This window comes from Leopardus geoffroyi, chromosome A1 (assembly GCF_018350155.1).
Source record: "Leopardus geoffroyi isolate Oge1 chromosome A1, O.geoffroyi_Oge1_pat1.0, whole genome shotgun sequence".
Classification (NCBI taxonomy): Eukaryota; Metazoa; Chordata; class Mammalia; order Carnivora; family Felidae; genus Leopardus; species Leopardus geoffroyi.
In genome coordinates, this window is record NC_059326.1 from 1,694,894 (window position 1) to 1,715,195 (window position 20,302).

The 20,302-nt window shown below is 55.3% G+C and overlaps 2 protein-coding genes across 3 annotated transcripts in view; one reads left to right on the plus strand and one right to left on the minus strand.

Annotated features, from left to right (window-relative positions):
* Positions 1-1,200: 1,200 nt before the first annotated feature.
* Positions 1,201-20,048, plus strand: IL17D (interleukin 17D). Of its 2 annotated transcripts, XM_045444215.1 has the most exons (3): positions 1,201-1,330; positions 1,713-2,008; positions 19,584-20,048. In XM_045444215.1, the coding sequence occupies exons 1-3, from the start codon at positions 1,316-1,318 to the stop codon at positions 19,900-19,902; spliced, it is 630 nt and encodes a 209-aa protein (XP_045300171.1). In that variant the 5' UTR covers positions 1,201-1,315; the 3' UTR covers positions 19,903-20,048. The 2 variants fall into 2 exon arrangements, with proteins under 2 accessions (XP_045300171.1, XP_045300179.1); XM_045444223.1 differs by lacking the exon at positions 1,201-1,330 and having other exon boundaries at positions 1,449-2,008.
* Positions 8,734-20,302, minus strand: part of EEF1AKMT1 (EEF1A lysine methyltransferase 1) — a 43,205-nt gene continuing 31,636 nt past the window's right edge. The window contains exon 5 of the mRNA XM_045444188.1: positions 8,734-13,850. Within this exon, the coding sequence (XP_045300144.1) occupies positions 13,807-13,850 (44 nt within the window). The 3' untranslated portion in view covers positions 8,734-13,806. The remainder of the gene's footprint in view (positions 13,851-20,302) is intronic.

Here is a 20,302-nt window from a genome sequence, read left to right on the forward strand (position 1 = left end):
GAAACTCTTCAGCTACACAATGTTCAAGGCATGTAAAAGGGTTGTTTTTCTACACAGCATAACTGAAACGTGGTGTAATCAAGTGGACAAATCATCTCGTAGACAACCAGGGTAGTCAAATACCAAAGCTTCGGGCCCTTTAGGGAGCCATAAATTACCTCTTTTCTACACGCTCGGCTGGTATCAGTCTTTTTGTTTTCATTTGCGAAGGACTTCTGTAAAACGGCCGTTGACTCATTAGCCTGCCACCTAAAAAGCATCATTTTGTAGAATGAACAAATGAGCAAGTTTTCTTGTGTTCTTGGAGTATCTAGTTCCCTCATTTAAATACTTTTGTTTTAATTTATTCACAGACTATTAGGCTTATTTTACAAGACCACTCGCACTTACAGGTATCACGGAGGAGGAGTTCGCCAACAGCGTAACAGACCAGGGGATGCCCACTCACAGATGTAAAAATACAAGTTGGGTTACAGATTTAGTGCTTTGATTTTAGAGTTGCTAGAAGAGGCACAGAAGGTTCATTTCATGAGTGTTGACGGGAAAGGCAATACGGCCTCTCACCCTGTGAAAAGGAGATTTTTTGACCGCTAACATAGTTATTTCTCAGAACTACGGAGTCTCGGAAGAGGAAGTCGTCCTCAAGAGGAGAATCCTTCTAGGTTTTAGCTCATTCCTTTTCCAGATGGCCCGTTCTGCTCTCGGAGAGCTTTCCTTGCGAGAAGAATCTTTTTGCCCTGAGCCGCAACCTTTCTCCCCTAACCCACTTTCGAGCCGTGGGGGCTTGCAGGCCGGGTCCTTCCTTGCGGGCCTCCTTCGGCCGGGCCGGCCACCTCGGCCTCTCCTCCCCGGCCGCCGCGCAGCACACGTCCCGGGCCTCGGGCGCCGCGACAGTCGCCCGGTGCGAGTCGGCGCCGCCGTCCTCCAGACGGCCGGGGCCGGGGGCGGGGGTCCCGGGCTCGCGGGCTCGCGCAGTCCAGCAGGGGCGAGCGCGCGCCAGTCCCCGACGCGCGCGGAGCGGCCCCGCCGCGGTCCCCGGTCCGCCGACCTCGTGCCGCCCGCCCGTCCCCGCGCGCCTGCCCGACGCGGGGGAGGAGACGCCCGAGGGGGACTTCCTGCCGCCGAGTCCGGTTCGGGGGGCGGCCCGCACCCCGGACCCCGCGCCGGCCCCTCCTCGGCCGCGCGGCCCCCCGCGGGAGGGAGGCGGGCGGATGACGAGGGTGTGGGGGCGTGAGTCTGAGGGCGGCGGGCTGCGGCGTCGCTGGCCGGCCGGGCGCGGCGAGCGGAGCGTCGAGGTCGTCGCCGCCGCGGGGGGATGGCGCGCGCGGGGGTAAGCGGCGCGGGCGGCCGTCAGAGGCACTCGCAGCCCAGCGCGCAGCAGCCCGGCAGGCACACGCACACGCGCACCCCGCAGCCGCCCCCCGCGCGGCCCCCGGCTCGGGGCGGCGGCGGCGGCGGCGGCCCGGGGCGCGCGGGCCGGCGCTGGGCAGGGCCCCGGGGCCCCCTGGGGCGGCGGGCGGGCGGGGGCGGCGCTCGGGGGCCCGTCTGGTCAGCACCCATCCTCCGGGCGGGCCTCACGGTCCGCGGCGCGACGGGGGCGGGGGGGGGGCGGAGGGGCGGGGGGCGGGGGGCGGAGGGGTGGGGGGCGGGGGCGCCCAGCGGCTCCCAGACCGCGGCGGGGCGCGGGCGCTGAGCGGCGGCCTGTCTCGCAGGTCTGGATGCTGGCGGTCGGCGTTCTGCTGGCGCTGGCGCCGGGCCGGGCCGCGGGCGCCCTGAGGGCGAGCAGACGCCCGGCGCGGCCGCGGGGCTGCGCCGAGCGGCCCGAGGAGCTCCTGGAGCAGCTGTACGGGCGGCTGGCGGCCGGCGTGCTGGGCGCCTTCCACCACACGCTGCAGCTGGGGCCGCGCGAGCAGGCGCGCAACGCGAGCTGCCCGGCAGGGGGCAGGCCCGGCGACCGGCGCTTCCGGCCGCCCACCAACCTGCGCAGCGTGTCGCCGTGGGCCTACAGGTGAGCGGCGGGGCCCGGGCGGGGCGGGCCGGGGCAGGTGGGGCCGCGCGGGGCGGGGCGGGCGGGGCGGGGGCCAAGCGCGCGGGGTGGCGAGAGGGGCGGGGCGCGCGGGGCGCGCGGGAGGCGGGCAGGTGGGGCGGGGCGGGGCCGGCGGGAGGCGGGAGGCGGCGGTTGGGGCGGAGGGCGCTAGGTGGGTCCGGGGAGGGGGTGGGGGGGGGGGGACGGGGCGGAGCGGACGGGGCGACGAAGGGCAGGTGGGGGGGGGGAGGGGCGAGGGGCGGAGCAGGTGCAGAACCTGGGTGGGGAGCGGTTCGTGCCCACAGAAGCCCTGTCGCCTCCCTGTCGCCTCCCTGGGAGGAAACCTGCTTCCCGCTCTTTACCGTTTCGCTGTAGGGTGTGGAACGGATGTTTCTTGAGTACCTGTTCTTGGCCAGGTGTGTAGTTCGATGGGCTACGCGGAGGGCCAAGCCAGGTGGTTCTTCATGGAGGTTTCCAGCGCTTTGTACGCGAGGCGCTTGCGTGGAAGTCCTGGTGTGGCAGGCCACGGACCTCTCTGGAGTGCCCGTGGCGGTCCAGGCGCTGCTGAGCGTTGAACCGTCAGGGGCCCATCCTCTGAGAGTGTCGTCTAAGGGAGGAGTGGGGATAATTGGGAAAGAAACCGTCGTGCGAGGCAGCACGTGCCTTGACGCGAAAGCCGCAGAGTGGGACAGTGTCGAGTGGTGCGGGGGATCGAAGTGGCGTTGGGAATGGATGCCGGAGAGTGGACGCGATTCCGAGATTGGCCTGGTAGAGGGGTCATCTCGGAGGAAAGGAGCGGCGCGCGAGGCAGGCCGGGGTGCCCTGGGGCCTGGGCAGGGAGTAGTGAGGCCGGAGTGTGTCCCGCGCGCACCCACGACTGTCCTCTTCCCCGCTGTTTCGGCGGACTGTCATCGCCGTCGAGGGGCCCACAGCCAGCTGGACACTGCCACACGTGGAGAGGCCTCAGTGGAAGAGCGAGGACAGGGGTGGTCCCGAGGGAAGCAGTGGCTGATGGGAAGGGGGAAGAGCCTGAAGAAGCGGAGGGCGGGTGTGCTTGTGCGTGGCCGGCAGTGGCTGCCGAGGGAGCGGGAGCTAGGTTCGGCCTTAGGAGCAACGCCGCCAGTCCGAAACGCATCCTGTAGGGTGTGTTTTGATCAGGGAGGTCGTGTGACCGCTTCGTGTTTGGGGGAGCCCTCCCTGACGAGGGAGGGATGGGAGGGGGAGACGCCGGACTCACGCGGCGCAGTACTTCCGGCAGAAGGCAGGTAGGGTTTGAACTCAGGCGGTGGCAGGGGAGACAAGGAGGCTGGGACCCACGTGAAAGATACTACTTACAGAAGTGAAAGTGACAGGACTTGACGGACGCTGATCATACGTGGGAGTGCGGGGGGAGGAAAGGGTAGGACAACCCTCCAGGCTCTAGTCACCACAGCTATTAAGATGTGCAGAGAGGGGCGCCTGGGTGGCGCAGTCGGTTGGGCGTCCGACTTCGGCCAGGTCGCGATCTCGCGGTCCGGGAGTTCGAGCCCCGCGTCGGGCTCTGGGCTGATGGCTCAGAGCCTGGAGCCTGTTTCCACTTCTGTGTCTCCCTCTCTCTCTGCCCCTCCCCCGTTCATGCCCTGTCTCTCTCTGTCCCAAAAAATAAATAAACGCTGAAAAAAAAATAAAAAAAAAAAAGATGTGCAGAGAGAGGCGCCTGGGTGGCTCCACCGGTTAAGCATCCGGCTCTTGATTTCGGCTCAGGTCATGGTCTCAGGGTTCCTGGGATGGAGCCCCCATCAGGCTCCATGCTGACAGAGTAGAGGCTGCTTGGAATCCCCTCTCTCCCTCTCTCTCTCTCTCTCTGTCTCTCTGCCCCAACCCCCCTCTCTAAAGAAATAAATAAAGATAGGTAGATAGATAGATAGATAGATAGATAGATAGATAGATAGATAGATGAGGGGTGCCTGGGTGGCTCAGTCGGTTGAACGTGGGACTTTGGCTCGAGTCATGATCTCATGGTTGGTGAGTTCAAGCCCCACATCGGGCTGTCTGCTGTCTGGCCCACTTCAGGTCCTTTGTCCCCCTCTCACTCTGCCCTCCCCTGCTCACACTCTCTCTCAAAAATAAATAAGAAACCTTAAAAAAAAAAAAAAAAAGATGCGCAGAGAAAATGTAATGATTTTGTCTGAAACCAATCTAGGCCCCTCCAAGCCTCCACCGGCTGGTCAGTGGGCCTACCTTCTCCTGGCTACTGGGCAAAGAACCGAGTTCCCTTGTGGCTGAGCTCCCCCCCGCCACGGACGGTGGGCCCAGAACCCCACCTCCTGCCTTCACCATCTCTTCATTCACCTGATGCCCTGAGGACACACATGTTGAACCATTCATTATGGTGGCTTCATTCTCTTGCTTTCCCTCTTTCTTCCCGCCATTCCCACACCCCAAAAGGGTGGACTTTTGTATCATCCTTCTTCCTCCAACCTCATGTTATACCTTTGATATGCTAAATAGCATTAAAGAAACTTGGAAGATCTCTCAAAACAACAGCTTGGCTTTTCCAGACAGAAGTGCTACCTCTGCATTTTTCTACAATGAATTCTAATCTCTCCTGGCAAATAGATGCCTCCCAGACTAGGCTGCGGGCCGAAAGGCAGAAGCGTGACACACAGCAGTGATTTTTCAAGACCTCTTGTTGGGCACGTCCCACATTGCTGGCTTGGACTGTTGATGGTATTTAAGCAAAATGGAAAAAGTGAATGAGGAGCATTTTTTGGAAGGAAGTAAATTCAGCACTAGGCCCGTTGAGTTTTATGTGCCCGAGAGGAGCAGATGCGTGAATGACCACGTGGCCCGCAGGTGGCAGGCCAAAGGAGAGATCGGGGCTGGAGCACGGGTCAGGCGTTGTCAGCCCTAGAATTCTGCATAGTACGTTAAATTGAGTCGTCCTGACTACCTTTCCTGGGGACTGACACCTGTGTCCCCTAGGAAAGATCCAGGAGGGAATGGCTAAGGGAGGTCACGGACAAGAGCAACACACGGCATGGAGCGGTCCTGGCCTAGGCTGCCCAGGTCTGCCCGTGGAGCCTTTGTGCTGTGCGGAGCCGGGGAGCGGGGGTTACGTCTGCATCAGGTGGCTGGTGGCATCATCTGCGTTATCTGTCTTCCTGTTACTGACGGCGACGCAGTTGCTCCCCCGGTGAGCAAACGGAGGCTCTCCCCCTTGGAAGGAAGGACAGTCTTCGAGGGATGGGCACTGGTCCGGACTGCACGTTGCTGGGTGCTGACGCAGGCCCGGCCTTCTCCCGCCGGGAGCCGGCTCTGCCCTCCTGGCCTCTTACCACTTCCCACTGCCTCCTGAGTCCCTGGGAGCCTGGGAAAAGCAGTGCATGGGAAGCTCCAAAGCTCTTGCGTGTAGAAGGTGTGTGGAAGGATAGGATCGGTTTCCTCGTGGTGTCGTGGTGCCTGTGTAACCGGGGGGAAGAGTGCGCTCCCCCGTGCAGCCGTGAGCTTGGAACTGGAAGTGGTATTTAAGGCTAGAAACAGAACTCTTTTTTAGTATTTCTTTTTTCAATGTTTATTTTTGGGACAGAGAGAGACAGAGCATGAACGGGGGAGGGGCAGAGAGAGGGAGACACAGAATCGGAAACAGGCTCCAGGCTCTGAGCCATCAGCCCAGAGCCTGATGCGGGGCTTGAACTCACGGGCCGCGAGATCGTGACCTGGCTGAAGTCGGACGCTTAACCGACTGCGCCACCCAGGCGCCCCAAAACAGTCAGAACTCTTAAGGAGGATGGACGGGGAAACGGACTGTCGGTCAGAAATATTGAAAGGCACAGAAAGGACCACTTAGGTGGATACGATAGAATTTAAAACAGAAATCTGGATTATAAGGTGGCTTTTTACTTTTAGCGGGGATGGATCACCCCATGAATGGTGTTGGGACAACTGAGTGACCAGCTGGAAAAAACACGGTTCTATCTCACTTCCGTGTACAAATAAATTCCGAATGATTCAAAGATTTAAATGTAAAAATACAACCACAAACACATAAAAAACATGGTCAGTTATAGTTACAGCCTTGGAGTGGAGCATTAGAGAGTAGCTCACAGACCCCCAAAGCCGTAAAAGACAAGACCGATAAATTCAGTTACACAATTATATGCCATTTCTTCTTGGCAAAATAAAAAGTAAAATAAAATTCGAAAGATACAGAGGCAAACTGGGAGACGTAACCCACGTCCCAAAGGGCTCCTTTCCTAAAGAGTTCCTGTAAACCAGTGGCAAAAATGTGTACTGAAACAAGGAACAGAAGCTGTGGCCGGTTCCTGGGGAAGGAGGATCGAATGGCAGTCGTGTGGAACACCAAGAGATGCCCAATTTCAGGCACCGTAAGTGAAATACATATCAAAACAATGCTGAGAAACCTTTATTTATTTTGGGGGTGCCCGTCAGGCTCTCTTGGCAAGGCGGGGGAAGGCATTCTCATACCGCAGAGGATACGAATCAGGACAAGCGGGTATTAGCTATCCATACTTCAAATTCGACCCAGCAGTTCCATCCCAACATCCCCCAAAAGGCAACTAGTTGGACAAAATGCCGTAAAAACAGCCAGAGAGAGGAATGGGGTGGCTGCACACCCGCCTGAGGCGAGCAGCCCATCACTGCACACAGGCGGATATGGCAACGTGCAGTGTAGTGAGGACAGCAGGCTGCCTGCGTTTGTGTGCTAGAAGACAAGCTGTTACATAACATATGCATATATAAAGTGGTATTTGAAAATGTACACACACACACACACACACACACACACACACACTGGGGCCCCTTTGGAGCCTGGTTATCATGGTGCCTTTTGCCGGGGGGGGGGGGGGGGGGGAGCCTGGAAACTGGGGACAGAGTAGGAAGGACTCTTACTTTTCACTCCTTTGTTACCTTCGAATTTTCTGCCATGTGCATGTATTTTTTATTTCAAAAACATCTTAATTTTTAAATTGAGAGAAGAAAGGGAAATTCTCCAACTGTGAGGAAAAAGCAGATAGTGAAGAAACAAAATTCAGCAGGTAACAACGGCCTTCGATGTGGGGAGAGCACTGGTCTGAAAAGAACTGCCCTGACAGGCCGTAGGGCTTCCAGAGGAGGCCCCACAGATCCGATGGACCCCTGGTGCCCCCACAGCTGGGCTGTGCTACGTGTGAGGACCCAGGCCTGGACAGGGCATGAAATCGGCCCAGGGGACAGGCATTAAATGGTAGAGCCAGGGCCTAACCCGGACCTCTGATTCCATTCAGCCCATGCTTCCCATCAGTATGCTAGTAAGAAAAGCAGCATTCAACTTCCAGAATATAAAAATATTTTCTCATTTACTTTGTGGCATCATGTTTGTTTCTCTTAAGCTTTAGAAACAAAATGCCAAAAATAAAATCCATGTAATTGCTCATTAAGCTTTTTTTTTCAAAGCCAAATTGACATAGTAAGAAATGTATTGGAAGAACATTGAGGTTTATTAAGGTTTAAGGTACACATCACTCATTTACGTTGAAACCTCAAAAATAAACACCCACCGATACTCGAAATAATTTTTAAGTTGTTTATATTTTTCAATTTTGGGTCGTGGTCTAAAGATAGCTTTTCTCTAGGATAGGAGTCATGCACAACAATTTAATTTTAAGCTTTACTACTTTTCTATATAACTCTTTTCCTCCTGGGAATTTAAGAGACTGCACTTAAATTTATTTGACAATAACTCCAGGATCAGAGGAAGGGCAAGGAAGAAATGGAAAGAAGAAACAGGGGGAGTAGGAAAGAAGAGAGAGAACAGGACACGGGCGGGGGGGGGGGGGGGGGTTGGGGGAGCCAGTGACTTAGAAACAGCCCACATGGGGCGCCTAGGTGGCTCAGTCTGTTAAGCTGCAGGTCATGATCTCCCAGTTTGTGGGTTCGAGCCCCGCGTCGGGCTGTGCCGACAGCTCGGAGCCCGGAGCCTGCTTCGGATTCTGTGTCTCCCTCTCTCTCTCTGCCCCTCCCCCGTTCATGCTCTGTCTCTCTCTCTCAAAAATAAATAAATATTAAAAAAAAAAAAAAAAAAAGAAGAAAGAAAAAGAAAGACACAGGCAGCCACCACCCTGGAGCTGGAAGACGCGGCGAGACCCCCAGGGGGCAGATCCTTCCCGCGGGTGGCAGGGGCCGTGGGGGTGGGGGAACAGCCAAAGGAGAGTCCGACGGCACCCGCGCCAGAGGGGCTAGGCTGGTATTTTCCCGTGCCCGTGCAGAACCCAAGCTGGCCCCACTCCCTAGTTCCAGAACTTTCAGCAGGTGACTTTCAGGAAGAGGGGCACGGCAGCAGCAACAGCTTCCGGCTCACGCGTGGGTCGGGCGAGGGGACCACCGTCCCCTGGGCCAGACCGGCGATGCCCATTTCCGGGACGACCTTCACGTTCCGGTCGGGCGATCGTCGGATGTTTAGCAATGCCGCACTTGGGAAGGATTTTCGTCGGGAAAGGGTGGAACGGGAAGCGTATTTTCGCCTCCCCCGCTGCAGACCGTCGGGCCCGCCAACCCCCACCGTCCCGTCTCCCGGGGCGTCCACTCCAAATCCTGGCGAGCCCGGGCGGTGCTCGGAGCACAGTCCCTGCCGCTGGCCTCCTGCCTGCACCGGGCACCGCCTTTCACACCACTTTCCCCTCATCGTGTCGCTTTTACAAGCGTGAAAGGAATGAACGTTAACTAGAGAAAGAAAAGTTGGGAGTGTAATGTTGAAGTTATCCCCGCTGCACCCAGCCCCCTTTTAAAATGTCATCTTTCTCTCAAATGCCCCTCTCCCCTGGGGCACTCGCACGTTTGGGTCCCGGCACTAAGAGGGTCCCCACGGGGAGGGAGGGGCCACGGCCCGGGACCTCGGCGGTGCCGCCGCGCCCAGCGTGACCGACAGGGGGCGGCGCCGCGCCGACCCGCCGTCTCCCGCGCCCGGGACCTGGCTTCTTGGGGAGGCCTGTCCCGGGCGATCTTTGGAACTGGGGGCGTCCTGTCTCGGTCGTAACGTTTCCCCTCAACAAGTTCACTTTTTCCAGCGTCCCTGCTTCAAATCTTCCGGTTATTCGAACGGCTTAAGAACCAACTAGAAAAGCCTGTCCGCCTCCGAGGGGTGTCTGTACGTGGTGCGTCGGCACAGGTGCCGCTCGGCGCACGACCGGAAGGGCCAGGGAAGGGGCGGGGAGGAGGGGGGACAGGGCAAGAGCAGCGCCCCCCCCTCCTCCTGCCCGGCGGGGGGTCTCCAGTCACAGCGGGCAAGGCGGCGGGGGGAGGGGGTGCCCTGCTCAGCCAGCCCCGTGTTGTAGAGAAGGAGCCGCAGCACCTCGTGGAAGAAATGTTGGTGTTTCCCCCCCAGAAAGCTCTTTATGGATAAGTGACCTTTGATTCGCCTCAGTGCCGCGTAGAGTTTTTTTCTCCGAGCTACTCAATACTGCAGGCTCTACTGCACCTATCACTGCTTCCCAGGGTAAAAATAAGAGCATTGTCACGGAGCATTGTCATGGGATTAAAGTCTGTCTTTCTGAAAATAGATGCGCTCGTGGTTTTGCTTTGATAGTTATTTTCTTCAACTGCCCGGGCTTTGCTCTGGCATTCTGCGAGCAGCCAGGGATGATGATAATATTTCATCCCATCGTCACCTCTTCCAAATTTCCTCACCTGGATAAAATGTCTGTACCGTTAATACCAACAGAAACATTGAGCCAAGTCCTGGAAGGAACACACATACCACGAAGTGAAATTCCTTACGGTGTTTGTCTTCCAGAAATGACACATGAAGATTTTGAAGGACAGTACCCTGCTCACCAAATTAATGAGGTCAAAGAGAGTGATCTACTTGAGGACTCTTCCAGAATTAAACAGAGTCTAAGCTAGTGTTTTGATATAAATTATTCCTCGTGACCAATGAATGGCAACAGCTGGTTCGTTTCAGATCAAGGTGGGCGCCACCCTTCTGCACGCAGGAGCTTCGCCTGCCCCAAGGACGGACACATCAAAGATGGCTTTGAACCCAAATTCTGCAGATAGTTAAGCCACCCCGTGGGCATGAGCTATGTTTTTCCTTTGAAGAGATATTTCCCAGCTGCACTGAATGTGTGGCATCTGCCGTGACAAAAGAATGAAACCCTTTGAGCAGTTCTGGCCCTCATTCTGATTTCCCTTTCTCCCCCTTCCTCTGGGAAAGCTTTTTCTCTAAATTGTCTTCCACATTCTTTTCCAAGCCATCACTGTCTCTCCAGGCTTCCCTGATCGCCCGGATGAGCAGATTTTACGTGGCGTCAATGGATTTTCTGGTTGTAGATTTAGTTTACCGACTACCCCCCTCCTCTCCCCTCTGCAGAGCAGACTTGCGCCGCTGCAGCTGGCCTGTGCGGGCAGGGCAGTGCGAGGGGCTGAGCTAGGTGAGCAGAAGACTTTGGACAAGCCCCTCGCCCTGTGGGTGCCTCAGTTTCCTCCTTGAATAAAGGGAGAAGACGGACAGGCGGAGCCCTTCCAGGTTCCCAGCGGCCCGGAGCCAGCCCGGTTGGCAGGAGAGCCGGGTCAGTTCTGGAGCCTGCCTCGCTGGCTCGGCTTCAGGGCCGACCCCGATGCCAAGTTCAGGATCACAGCGAAGTTAACCTCAGTCCCCACACAGGGGCAGGGCTGACCCCTAACTCTCCTTGGCCGGCGAAGAGGGCCAGGTGAAGCCCGCTGGGGCTCTGACTCCCGGCATCAGGTGCCAGGTCAGACTTTGCTCTCGCGGGCCCATTTTTTCCATGTCCTCTTTCAGGAGAAATGCACAACTGATGTTTCCCTGGAGGGGCCAGAAGAGCATTTTCCAGAGTTCCTTGGCAGCATGCGTTGAAGATCTTGGCCCTCTCAGGCCTCGGGGAATGGAGGCGGGGGTGCAGCTCAGGCTGCTGGCCACAGCTTTCCAGTGGAGGGAATCTGTTTGTGGTCCTCATGACCCCGGCTACCCCCTGGCGGGCGAACAGAGCCCCACCCCCAGTAGCAGCTCTGGGCCTCGTCACGCACCATTCTTTCCCCCATGGTCTCATAACCACCCCCTCCCAGCTGTGGGGCTGGTTCCAAAGGGAAAAGGCAAGGTTGGAAGGTTACACAAACCCCATCTCAGTGACTCATTATCTCTCTTAGACCTGGAGACGTAATGGCCTCTGCCAGGGCTGCATTTTGGAATTATCTAGGGGGCTTTAAAAAACTACCAACACCCCGGCCCCACGCCGGGGCCGTGAATTGCAGATCTCTGGGGTGGGGGAACAGTGATCACTGGTTCCGGAAGCTCTTTTGTGTGTCTCCGGCGAAGTGCAAGTGAGATCTGCACACCATCCTCTACAATGCCAACTGCTTGTTGGGTGAACAGTGACCTTCTGCATTAGTTAAGACTCCTGCAACTGGTGGGATCATGAAATTTGGGAAAAGGCAATCATCCGGTTGTTTGCCGTCAATGCAGTCAATCTACGTATGGCTAACCACCTCCCGGGGATGTTGCTGACTTTGCTGACGGTCAGTCGGTGTCCCCACTTCAAGTGAGCAAGACGAGTCACTTGGGCAGCTTCTCGGCATGTGGAGCTCCTGACTCAAGGGTCAAGTGTGAGAATCTGTGTTTTTAACAGACTCCCACGTGGTTCTTATGCAGGTGGTCCGAAAACCACGGTGTGGAAATTCTTGCTTCTGCCTTCTCTCTATTGCCTATCTCCCGGGCAGAAAGACGGGTATTTTTCAGAGGAATCTTAGCTCTCAGGAAGGGAAGTTGCTTATCCTCAGCTTTCCCTGAGGGCTGCCAGATGTCTTTGTATTACCGTGGTTTCAGAAGGTCTTGATATCTGGTAGAGCGAGTCCCCCTCCCGTCTTCTTCAAAATTGTCTAGAGTATTCTTGGACTTTTTCTCTTTGTACGAATTTTAGGATCCGCTTGTCAAGTTCTAAGAAAAATCTACTGGGATTTTGCTTAGAACTGCACTGACTTTCCAGATTAATTTGGGGAATTCTCTGGTATCTCAGAAACTCCATGGATTACGGTGTCCTTTCGAAGCAGAAGACATTGATAAAACATACCACATTAATAGTCCTGCCATCAAGAAGTTCGGGGAAGTAGCCTGGATCAGACCCATCCACTCAACCACAAAGAACCAGGCAGGGGCCATGACTTGCCCAATGTCACTGTCGGTAACTAAACTGGGCTGACATTTTAGGTTCAAGTCTCGTATTGACTCCATCCCGCCCTTAAAAAAACGTCTATTGAGCTGAACTCATTGACCTTACGATCTGGCAAACCATGACCCCTGAGGCAATTTCGTTTGCACTTACACCTTTTCAGCCCTTGTGGGTCTCCAGTCTGAACTGGAGAAGGCATTTTCTCCCACTTTGTACCTGGGTTTGGGGTCTTGGAACGGCTGTGAAGCAACCGTACTGGGCCTCTGCTGTTTTGAGATCAAAATAAGTCTGTTTCGCAAAGCGGGAAGGTGAGCCGTGCCGGCCGGTTTGTGCCAGTAAATCCCACGGCTATACTTGGGCATCAGATAGAGCGCAGCACGTGGCTGTGGTTCTGTCTGCTGGAATGTACTCATTGTTCTCCCGGTGGCAGTCCTCGCGGAACCGCTTCGAATTGTTTCCTACCGAGTTCAGGGTCCCAGGGGCAGTGCTCTTTTCTGTCTCCTCTGCCACTTACATTCCTCTCCAAGCTCAGTTTCAATCACCTCTAATCATCCCTGGAGGACTTGTCCTTTGTTCTTGGATTAAGCCGGGCCAGCTGTCATTCGCTCAAGCCAAGCTTCACACGTGGCCCCAGGGACACTTTTGGATCCCGTCAGAGGGGAAAACTTGATTTGTTTCAAGTATGTTCCCGTGCCAAGCTTCCACGGAGCAGCATGCAGAAAATGTGAAGACAAAAGAATTATTGCTTACGAGGAGGCAAGACAGCCGTGCGGGGTTCTTGCTGGATTGCATTTCCATGTTTGGTAAGAGCAAAGGATCCCTGTTGGAGTTTCTTCTGTCTCGTTTTTGTGGCGGCTTTCCTTAACCAGGAAGCACTCCAAGCTGATAATTTCCTCAGAGTCTTGAGGCAGGAGGTTGGGGTGACAGGTTTTGGCTTCGTGTCTGTCCCCTGGCCCTCTGAGGCTTCCAGACCTTTTCTCCTGACCTCTTTTCCCTCCCCCAACTAGTGTCCTTCACAATGTGTCTGTCTTGAGCTTTTTGTCTTCCACGGTGCTTGCTGGCGTCGATACCTACAATACTGGGTGTCGGGGTGCGATATGCATCGTGTCCCCTCCTTTGGTAGCTCATTTCTACTTTAAGAGAAACCTACTGGTCATAAAACCACGATTTGAAAACCATCAGTGCTTACGCCTTCTTACTATGTTTTGTGTCCCACAGACCAGGCAGAGGCGGGGGCAGGCAGGTGTCTCTGTCACAATGCCGTAGCCCAGAGGTGTTACTGTGACAGTGGAAATTTCAGTCTGGGGGGACTTGCCCGGTAGGGGTGGGGTAGATATTTTGTCAGATGAGCCGTCTGACCATCACAGCATCAGGTGACTGTCAGTTCTCCCGTCATTAACAGACGGTACGTGGGTTGGTACATGGGTTGGTACGTGCGCGCTATGGTGCAGAGAAAGACAAATCCCAGTTGTTTGGAATCGAAAGGGATGTTTGATGCCCCCAGGTCACACGAGCGTTCCAGAGGAGGAAACTGAATTTGAAGAGGCTGCCCCAGCCTTAATTTTGTCCTGGACTTGGGTCTATGCCCCTATCAGAATGATCTCTCTAAACATCCACTGATCATGTCTCTTCGTGCTTCGGGTCCTTGTGTGGCTTCTGGTGGTCTGGAAAGTAAAATCAGACTTTTTGCTCTGATCTTCAAGGCTCCTGTACCCCTGTCACATTTCTTATTAAATCTTCACCCCCTGCACACTTAGGCATGCACTCCAGCTGCAGCCACCTGCTCGCAGATTCCCACCCACCTGGTCTCCAGCGTTCCTGCCCTGGGGGTGGGTTGCTCAGCACTTCCTCCCCCTCCCTCGTCCAACTCAGCCCTCCTTGTTCTCTAAAGCCACCTCGGACTTCCCTGGCGCAGTAGCCTTGAGCCACCCGCAGGGTCAGGGTGGTCTGTGGGCTTTGTGTTGCTTTGGGGGGCTGGCTTGAGCATTCATGGAGGGGCCATACCCTCTCCCAGTGCCCACCTTGGGAGCTTAAAAATTCTGCCGAATTAATAATCACTACAGACCTTCCATTTGGCAAATTCCCAGGGCACTGCGTAACTTCACAAGCATTTAGCACTATTTGTGTGTGTGTGTGTGTGTGTGTGTGTGAACACTCATGTATTTCATGTGTATTTTGAAAAGATAAGGACTCTGTTAAATAAAACCACACAGTACCATTAACACACTGGAAGTTAATACTTCCCTGATATCTTCTAATATTCAGTCAGGTCAAAATTCCTCGATTATAAGCATTTTTAAACTTAAAAATTTTTTCTCTGTATTTTTTCTGTTATATTATGTAAGTCTGTGTTTTGAAATAGTTTCAAACTAACAAAAAACATCTGTGAAATCGGTACAAAGAATTCCCATGTACCCTTTACCCAGATCCCCCAAACGTCAGCATCATAACTCAGCAGAATTATCAAGAGCAGGAAACATGCATTGATAACAGTACTATAATCTGGAGACCTTATTCAGGGCAGCCCACCAACACCCCCTTTCTGCTCCAGGATCTAACCCAGGCTCACACGTTGCCTCTGGTGGTCCGGACCCTTTAGTGGCCTTCAGCCTGCAACAGTCCCTCAGGTCTTTGTCTCTTGTGACACTGGAGAGTGTGGTCAGTTGTTTTGTTGAATGTCCCTCAGTTTGGGTTGGATAAGTTTTTTAAGCAGCCATAATATTTCATCCAAAAGGAGACACTGCCAGTAGAAGGCTGCTCGACTCACGACTGCACCGAGACAGCAGGTGTAAAGCAGGCCAGCGACACCCCATGCCCGGGGCTTAGGTCACTCTGCTCAATGCTCTTTTGGGTTCCTCCCTTTCCCTCTTGGAACAAACGTGTGCTGAGTTTCCCACATTCTGTATGTTGTTGGTCCTATCCTCACGGTGCCATTTAACGTGTTCCTCTGTCCCTATATTTCCGGTAAACCAGCCCAATCAACGCCAGTTTTTGACTAGCCCCTCTAAAGCATCTGCCTTCCTTGGCTCAGGGAATGCCACTCCTGATTCTGGCAATCTCGACAATGAGACATCTTCTCCCTTAAAAGTTGGCTTTCCCCTACTTGGCAATCAAAAAGAATGAAATCTTGCCATTTGCAACTATGTGGATGGAACTAGAGGGTATTATGCTAAGCGAAATTAGAGAAAGACACATATCATATGACTTCACTCATATGAGGACTTTAAGACACAGATCAACACAGGGAAGGGAAGCAAAAATAATGTAAAAACAGGGGGACAAAACATAAGAGACTCTTAAATATGGAGAACAAACAGAGGGTTGTGAGAGGGGGAACGGGCTAAATGGGTAAGGGGCCTTAAGGAATCTATTCCTGAAATCATTGTTGCACTATACGCTAACTTGGATATAAATTAAAAAAAAATAAATGTAAAAAAATTTTGAAAAACTGAAAAAAAAATTATACAACTAAAAAAAATTTGGTTTTCCCTATCTTTCATTTTGTCTCTCCATACACTCCCCTGAATGATCTTACTTAACCACCATTAACTATATGCTAATCATTTAAAAATCTCCACCTTCAGCCAGTATCTCTCTCAAGGAATCCAGACCATCTTCTACCCTGTAGTCTGAAAGATCTGTCTGAAATCCCATCTGATTGGATCACTTACCTTTTTAACATCCTTCCCATTGCCTTCAGGGTCCAATCCAAATTTGGCCGTGAATTGGAGGCCTCTTAATGACCCAGGCTCCACAGATGGCTCCAGCCCATCTTGTAGTTCCCCGTCTAGGCCGTGGTTCCTAACACCGACTTAGTCCCTCCACTGTAGGCTCTGCCCTGTGCCCTAACTACCCTTTCTCCCCTCTTCATCTGGACGAATCCACCCAGGAACCACCTTTGCTGGGAAGCCTCCCCCGCTGCCATGGCTGGATACACCCTCTAAGTGTGTGTGCATTTGTCTCCCCGGACGTACGGTAGATGTGTGTTTCACCTACATCCTCACTGTCCGAAACGTCACTGGCACTCAGGTGTTGACTGAATGCTGAAGGTGACTGGAGGCGGTACAAATTCCTCTTCCTTTGAACTTTAAGTTACGGTCTCATATGGACTTCAGGGTATGAAGGACAGGAAGCTGTGTGGTCCAGACCCACTGTCACCAGCTCACCAGCCACCGAACTCTTATTCTCATGCTAGGCCACAAGGATGAGTAGAAATACGGCCCCGACTCCTCCCTCCCAGGGGAAGGCGTAGAGAAAGTGAAGCTCTATCTCACGGGCACCCAGTGTTAGGAGGATGTGGGGGATAAAGAGGTTAACTGACTAAGGGAATTGGAAAACTTTTAATGATCTGAATTGGACCCTGAACGTGGCAAGATTTCATTGAGTCGACACTGGTTTGGGGGCGAGGGCGTCGAGCAAACGCTTAGCTGCGGCCCTTGCAGGGGGCACTCTGCTTGGGGATGACCGGAGGCTGGGACGCGCCAGGGACGAGACACGAAGGCTGGAGACGTGTGGGGACCACGTGGTGGAGGCCTCCGAAGGCAAGGCAAAGGGCTTGGACTCTTCCCGACACGGACCCCCATAGCTCACCCGCGTACCCCAGTGAGGGGTGGGAATGAGGCTTCAGAGAGGAGGCTGAAAAAGCTGGAACGTTACGGTGGACAGCTTCATCAGTCCTCGCGAGGGGAGAGCTCACCACGTTCCAAAAGCTCCTGATGGCAGAACTCAGGAAAGAGTAGCGATAAGAAGCTCAGAAACTCTTTTTCAGCTACTATTTTTGTGTTCATGTTGGAGGGAAGGATGAATAGACAAGATCGGTGTAGTTTCAGTGTCGGGGCCTCGGAGATCACTCGATTGTGCAGACGGCCCCACCCTGCCCTGCTCCTGTTTGCGTGTAACAGATTTATCAGCTCTCACCCTGACTCTGCCCGGGTAGTTCGAGAGGGAAGCGGAAGGGGTCTGTGACCGAGCGCTAAGCCCCCAGCAGGGACACCTGTGTCTAAGGCCCCCTTGCTCCCCGCGATGCTGCTCCCATTCTTCTGGGCACCCCGAAGGGGAGCCTTGGAGTCACTGCTGACTTCTCCTCTGACCTCATCCTCCACATTCAAACAGTGGCCGCGTACCTGGAGATGTCCCTCTTGGCTTTGGCAGGCTCCAGTGGCAGATGGGCCTGGGTCCTCTGGTGTAACGGTCACCCTCCTGCCGGTTCCTGGGCGCCCTGGCCTCCTTTCTGTCCACGTGCAGCACGTGCCATCCAACTCACCCACCGCTCTGCGCTCTGGGATGCACGGCTCCCCGAGTTCCTTGGGACTGTGGAAATGGCACGTAGCTGGGGGCGAGTAAACTTGCTGCTGTGTGAAGATAACCGCTTCTAGACTCTTCCCCACCCAATCACGCTTCAGTCCACTAACGTCCAAAGATGTTGGATCCGAACAGAAAAAGAAACCCATGTCCTTTCCTGACACATCTGGAGCCACCCACCCTCATCCAGCCACTGACCGAGAGTTAACACTTGCCTCACCGACACGAGCTTCTCGATGGAGAAGCCTCTTGGCCAATCGGTCTAACGATCCCAGCACTGCCATGCTTCAAGTCCATTCAGGCTTCCACCCCCCCACGCCCCCACTCACAGCCAGCACTGCCCGTCTGCCCACCTTTTAGCTCCTTTCCGAAAGAAACCCTCAGCTCTGTTCTTGGACAGCCCACTACTTGCTCACCCGCCCCCACTTCTCCTAAGCCCCCTACTCCCCGTTCTTTAATTGGATGGTCCAAACACACTTCTTAACCGGAAATTTCTTAACTTTGTGGATGAATTTTAGTCATTAGCAGCGAGGACCTATGGGAGAACCAGTCCAGAGGGGTTTCCATCTGAAGGACATACAGCTGTGCAAACTCTGCAGGGTGAGGGCCAGCTCGGGCCACTGTCCCTCCCTGTGCAGCCACACGCCGCTCTCAGAGCACGCGTTAACAAAACCCGGATGAGAAACCATATACACCTCGAGTTCTTGTCTGTAAAAACCTTTGGGCACACCTCAAAAGCTTAAGATCATAGGCCCCTTTAAGATTTAAAAGCTTAGATCATAGGCCCCTTTGGCACGGCACACTAGGGGGCCTCCTGGGCTCGGCATGTTGTAGGGCTACGAACGTGTGGCTTGAGAGGTTAGAAGTCATGGCTTCTGACTCTGAGAGTTTAGGGTCCCTACGACTCGGCTCCAGAAGAGGAAGAAACATTCATAAGAGGACTGTACATGTTTTCAATGGGGAGGTTAATGGAAGTGAGAATTTGGGGTCATAGCAATCCCCTGTGTAAGGGGACATTAGGGAGGGGCCCTGGGTCCCCACTAGTGACCAGATGGCCTCTTGGCTCACTGAAGGGGATGATGGGGGGGGGGGAGAGGGGGGTAGAGTTCTGTCTGAAGGTGTTTTTTTTTTTTTTTTTTTTTTTCCTCCCAGGGAGCCATCTGACTCCGCCAAGCCCTAGTCTCCTCTGGCATTGTGGCAGCAGGCTGTTTTGTAGGTGTTGACGTTGGTTCTTGGCTTCTGACCAGAAAGTAGGGAGCCTTGGCGGAGGATGGAAATGATCACATTTAAACTGGCGTTAATTTCCCCAGTGTCCCGTGCTGGCCAGGCTGCCCTCCCCAGTGCAGCTTTGGCCCCTTAACAGAGGAGGGCACACAGACCCTGACAGACAGATGGACACAGTGCCTACCTTGTGACCTTCTGGACAGGTGTCTCGAGCAAAGGCCCATGGCTCTGTCAGAGCCTGGGTGGCCAGTGTCTGCTCCTTGCAGAGATGGCCCCTTCCTGGAGATCAGTGTGGGCAGGCCACCTGGGGCTGCAGAGCCTGGTGGCCGCAGGGGAGGCAGATCTGCGGCCTTGGGGACCACTGCTCTAAAGCTCAGGGCTGGAAGTTGTGGCCAGAGGCACAGAGGCTGTTTCGGGTTCTGGTGGGTGTAGCGGTCACCTGTCAGTGAGCACCTCACTGGCTCACCGGCCCCCCGGCCTCTCTCAAGCCCCCTGCTGCCTCTGCCAGGCTGTAACTTTGGTGATGAATTTCAGGCATTAGCGTGAATATATACATTTTCCTTTTCTATGTATGTTAGCGCAGACTCTGAGAGCGTTGTCAAGGAACGGCCTGAGAGTAGCTATAAACCCTGTCTTCACCGCTTGACATCCGGCGGACTCACACGGTTGACCTGTTAGATCGGGGTCTCGCGTGGACGCTAACCGCCTGCCGAATTAACTGCCGGCCCCACCTTTCTTCCCGCCCCAGTAACCAGTGGTCCCCGGGCTTACCGGGCCGGAGGCCGAAATCTTTTGGAGGCTGCCCTCTCTCTGCGCGTCGTGTGTTCCGTTGCCCCAGGGCACGAACTGAGCCCGCGCCCTCTTCCCTGCAGAATTTCCTACGACCCTGCCAGGTACCCCAAGTACCTGCCCGAGGCCTACTGCCTGTGCAGGGGCTGCCTGACCGGGCTCTTCGGGGAGGAGGACCTACGTTTCCGGAGCGCCCCGGTGTACATGCCCACCGTCATCCTGCGGCGGACCTCGGCCTGCGCGGGCGGCCGCTGGGTGTACACCGAGGAGTACGTCACCGTGCCCGTGGGCTGCACCTGCGTCCCCGAGCAGGAGAAGGAGGCCGACGCCGTCAACTCCAGCATGGACAAGCAGGGCGCCAGGCTTCTGCTCGGCCCCGGCGACAAGCCGGGCCGGCCCTGAGGCCCTTGCTGCCCGAGGCCCGCGTCCCCGGAGCCGCCTCCTAGGCGAGAAGGCGAGGACGCAGCGAGCAAAGGGGACAACGGGACGCGCCTGCGCGGGACGGGCCCTCCGCCCGGCCGGCCGCCCTCCCACCCCCGCTTTCCTTCCGGGCGGAAGCAGCGGGGCGGCCAGGGCAGGCTGCTGGAAGTCACCGGGGACGCGACGTCGGGCCGGCGGCGGCGTGCGGCCGGGACCTGCCCAAGGCGGCTGGAGGCCGGGAGGGGAAAACGTGCGTCGGCGGCCCTCGGGCTCCGAGCCTTCCCCGCAGCGCCGCGCACCGTCAGGGCCTCCAGGGGGGAGGGGTGACCCTCCGGAGCCAGGTGGTAGGTGGTGCTTCCGAAAGGCAATTGCTTTAAAAAGG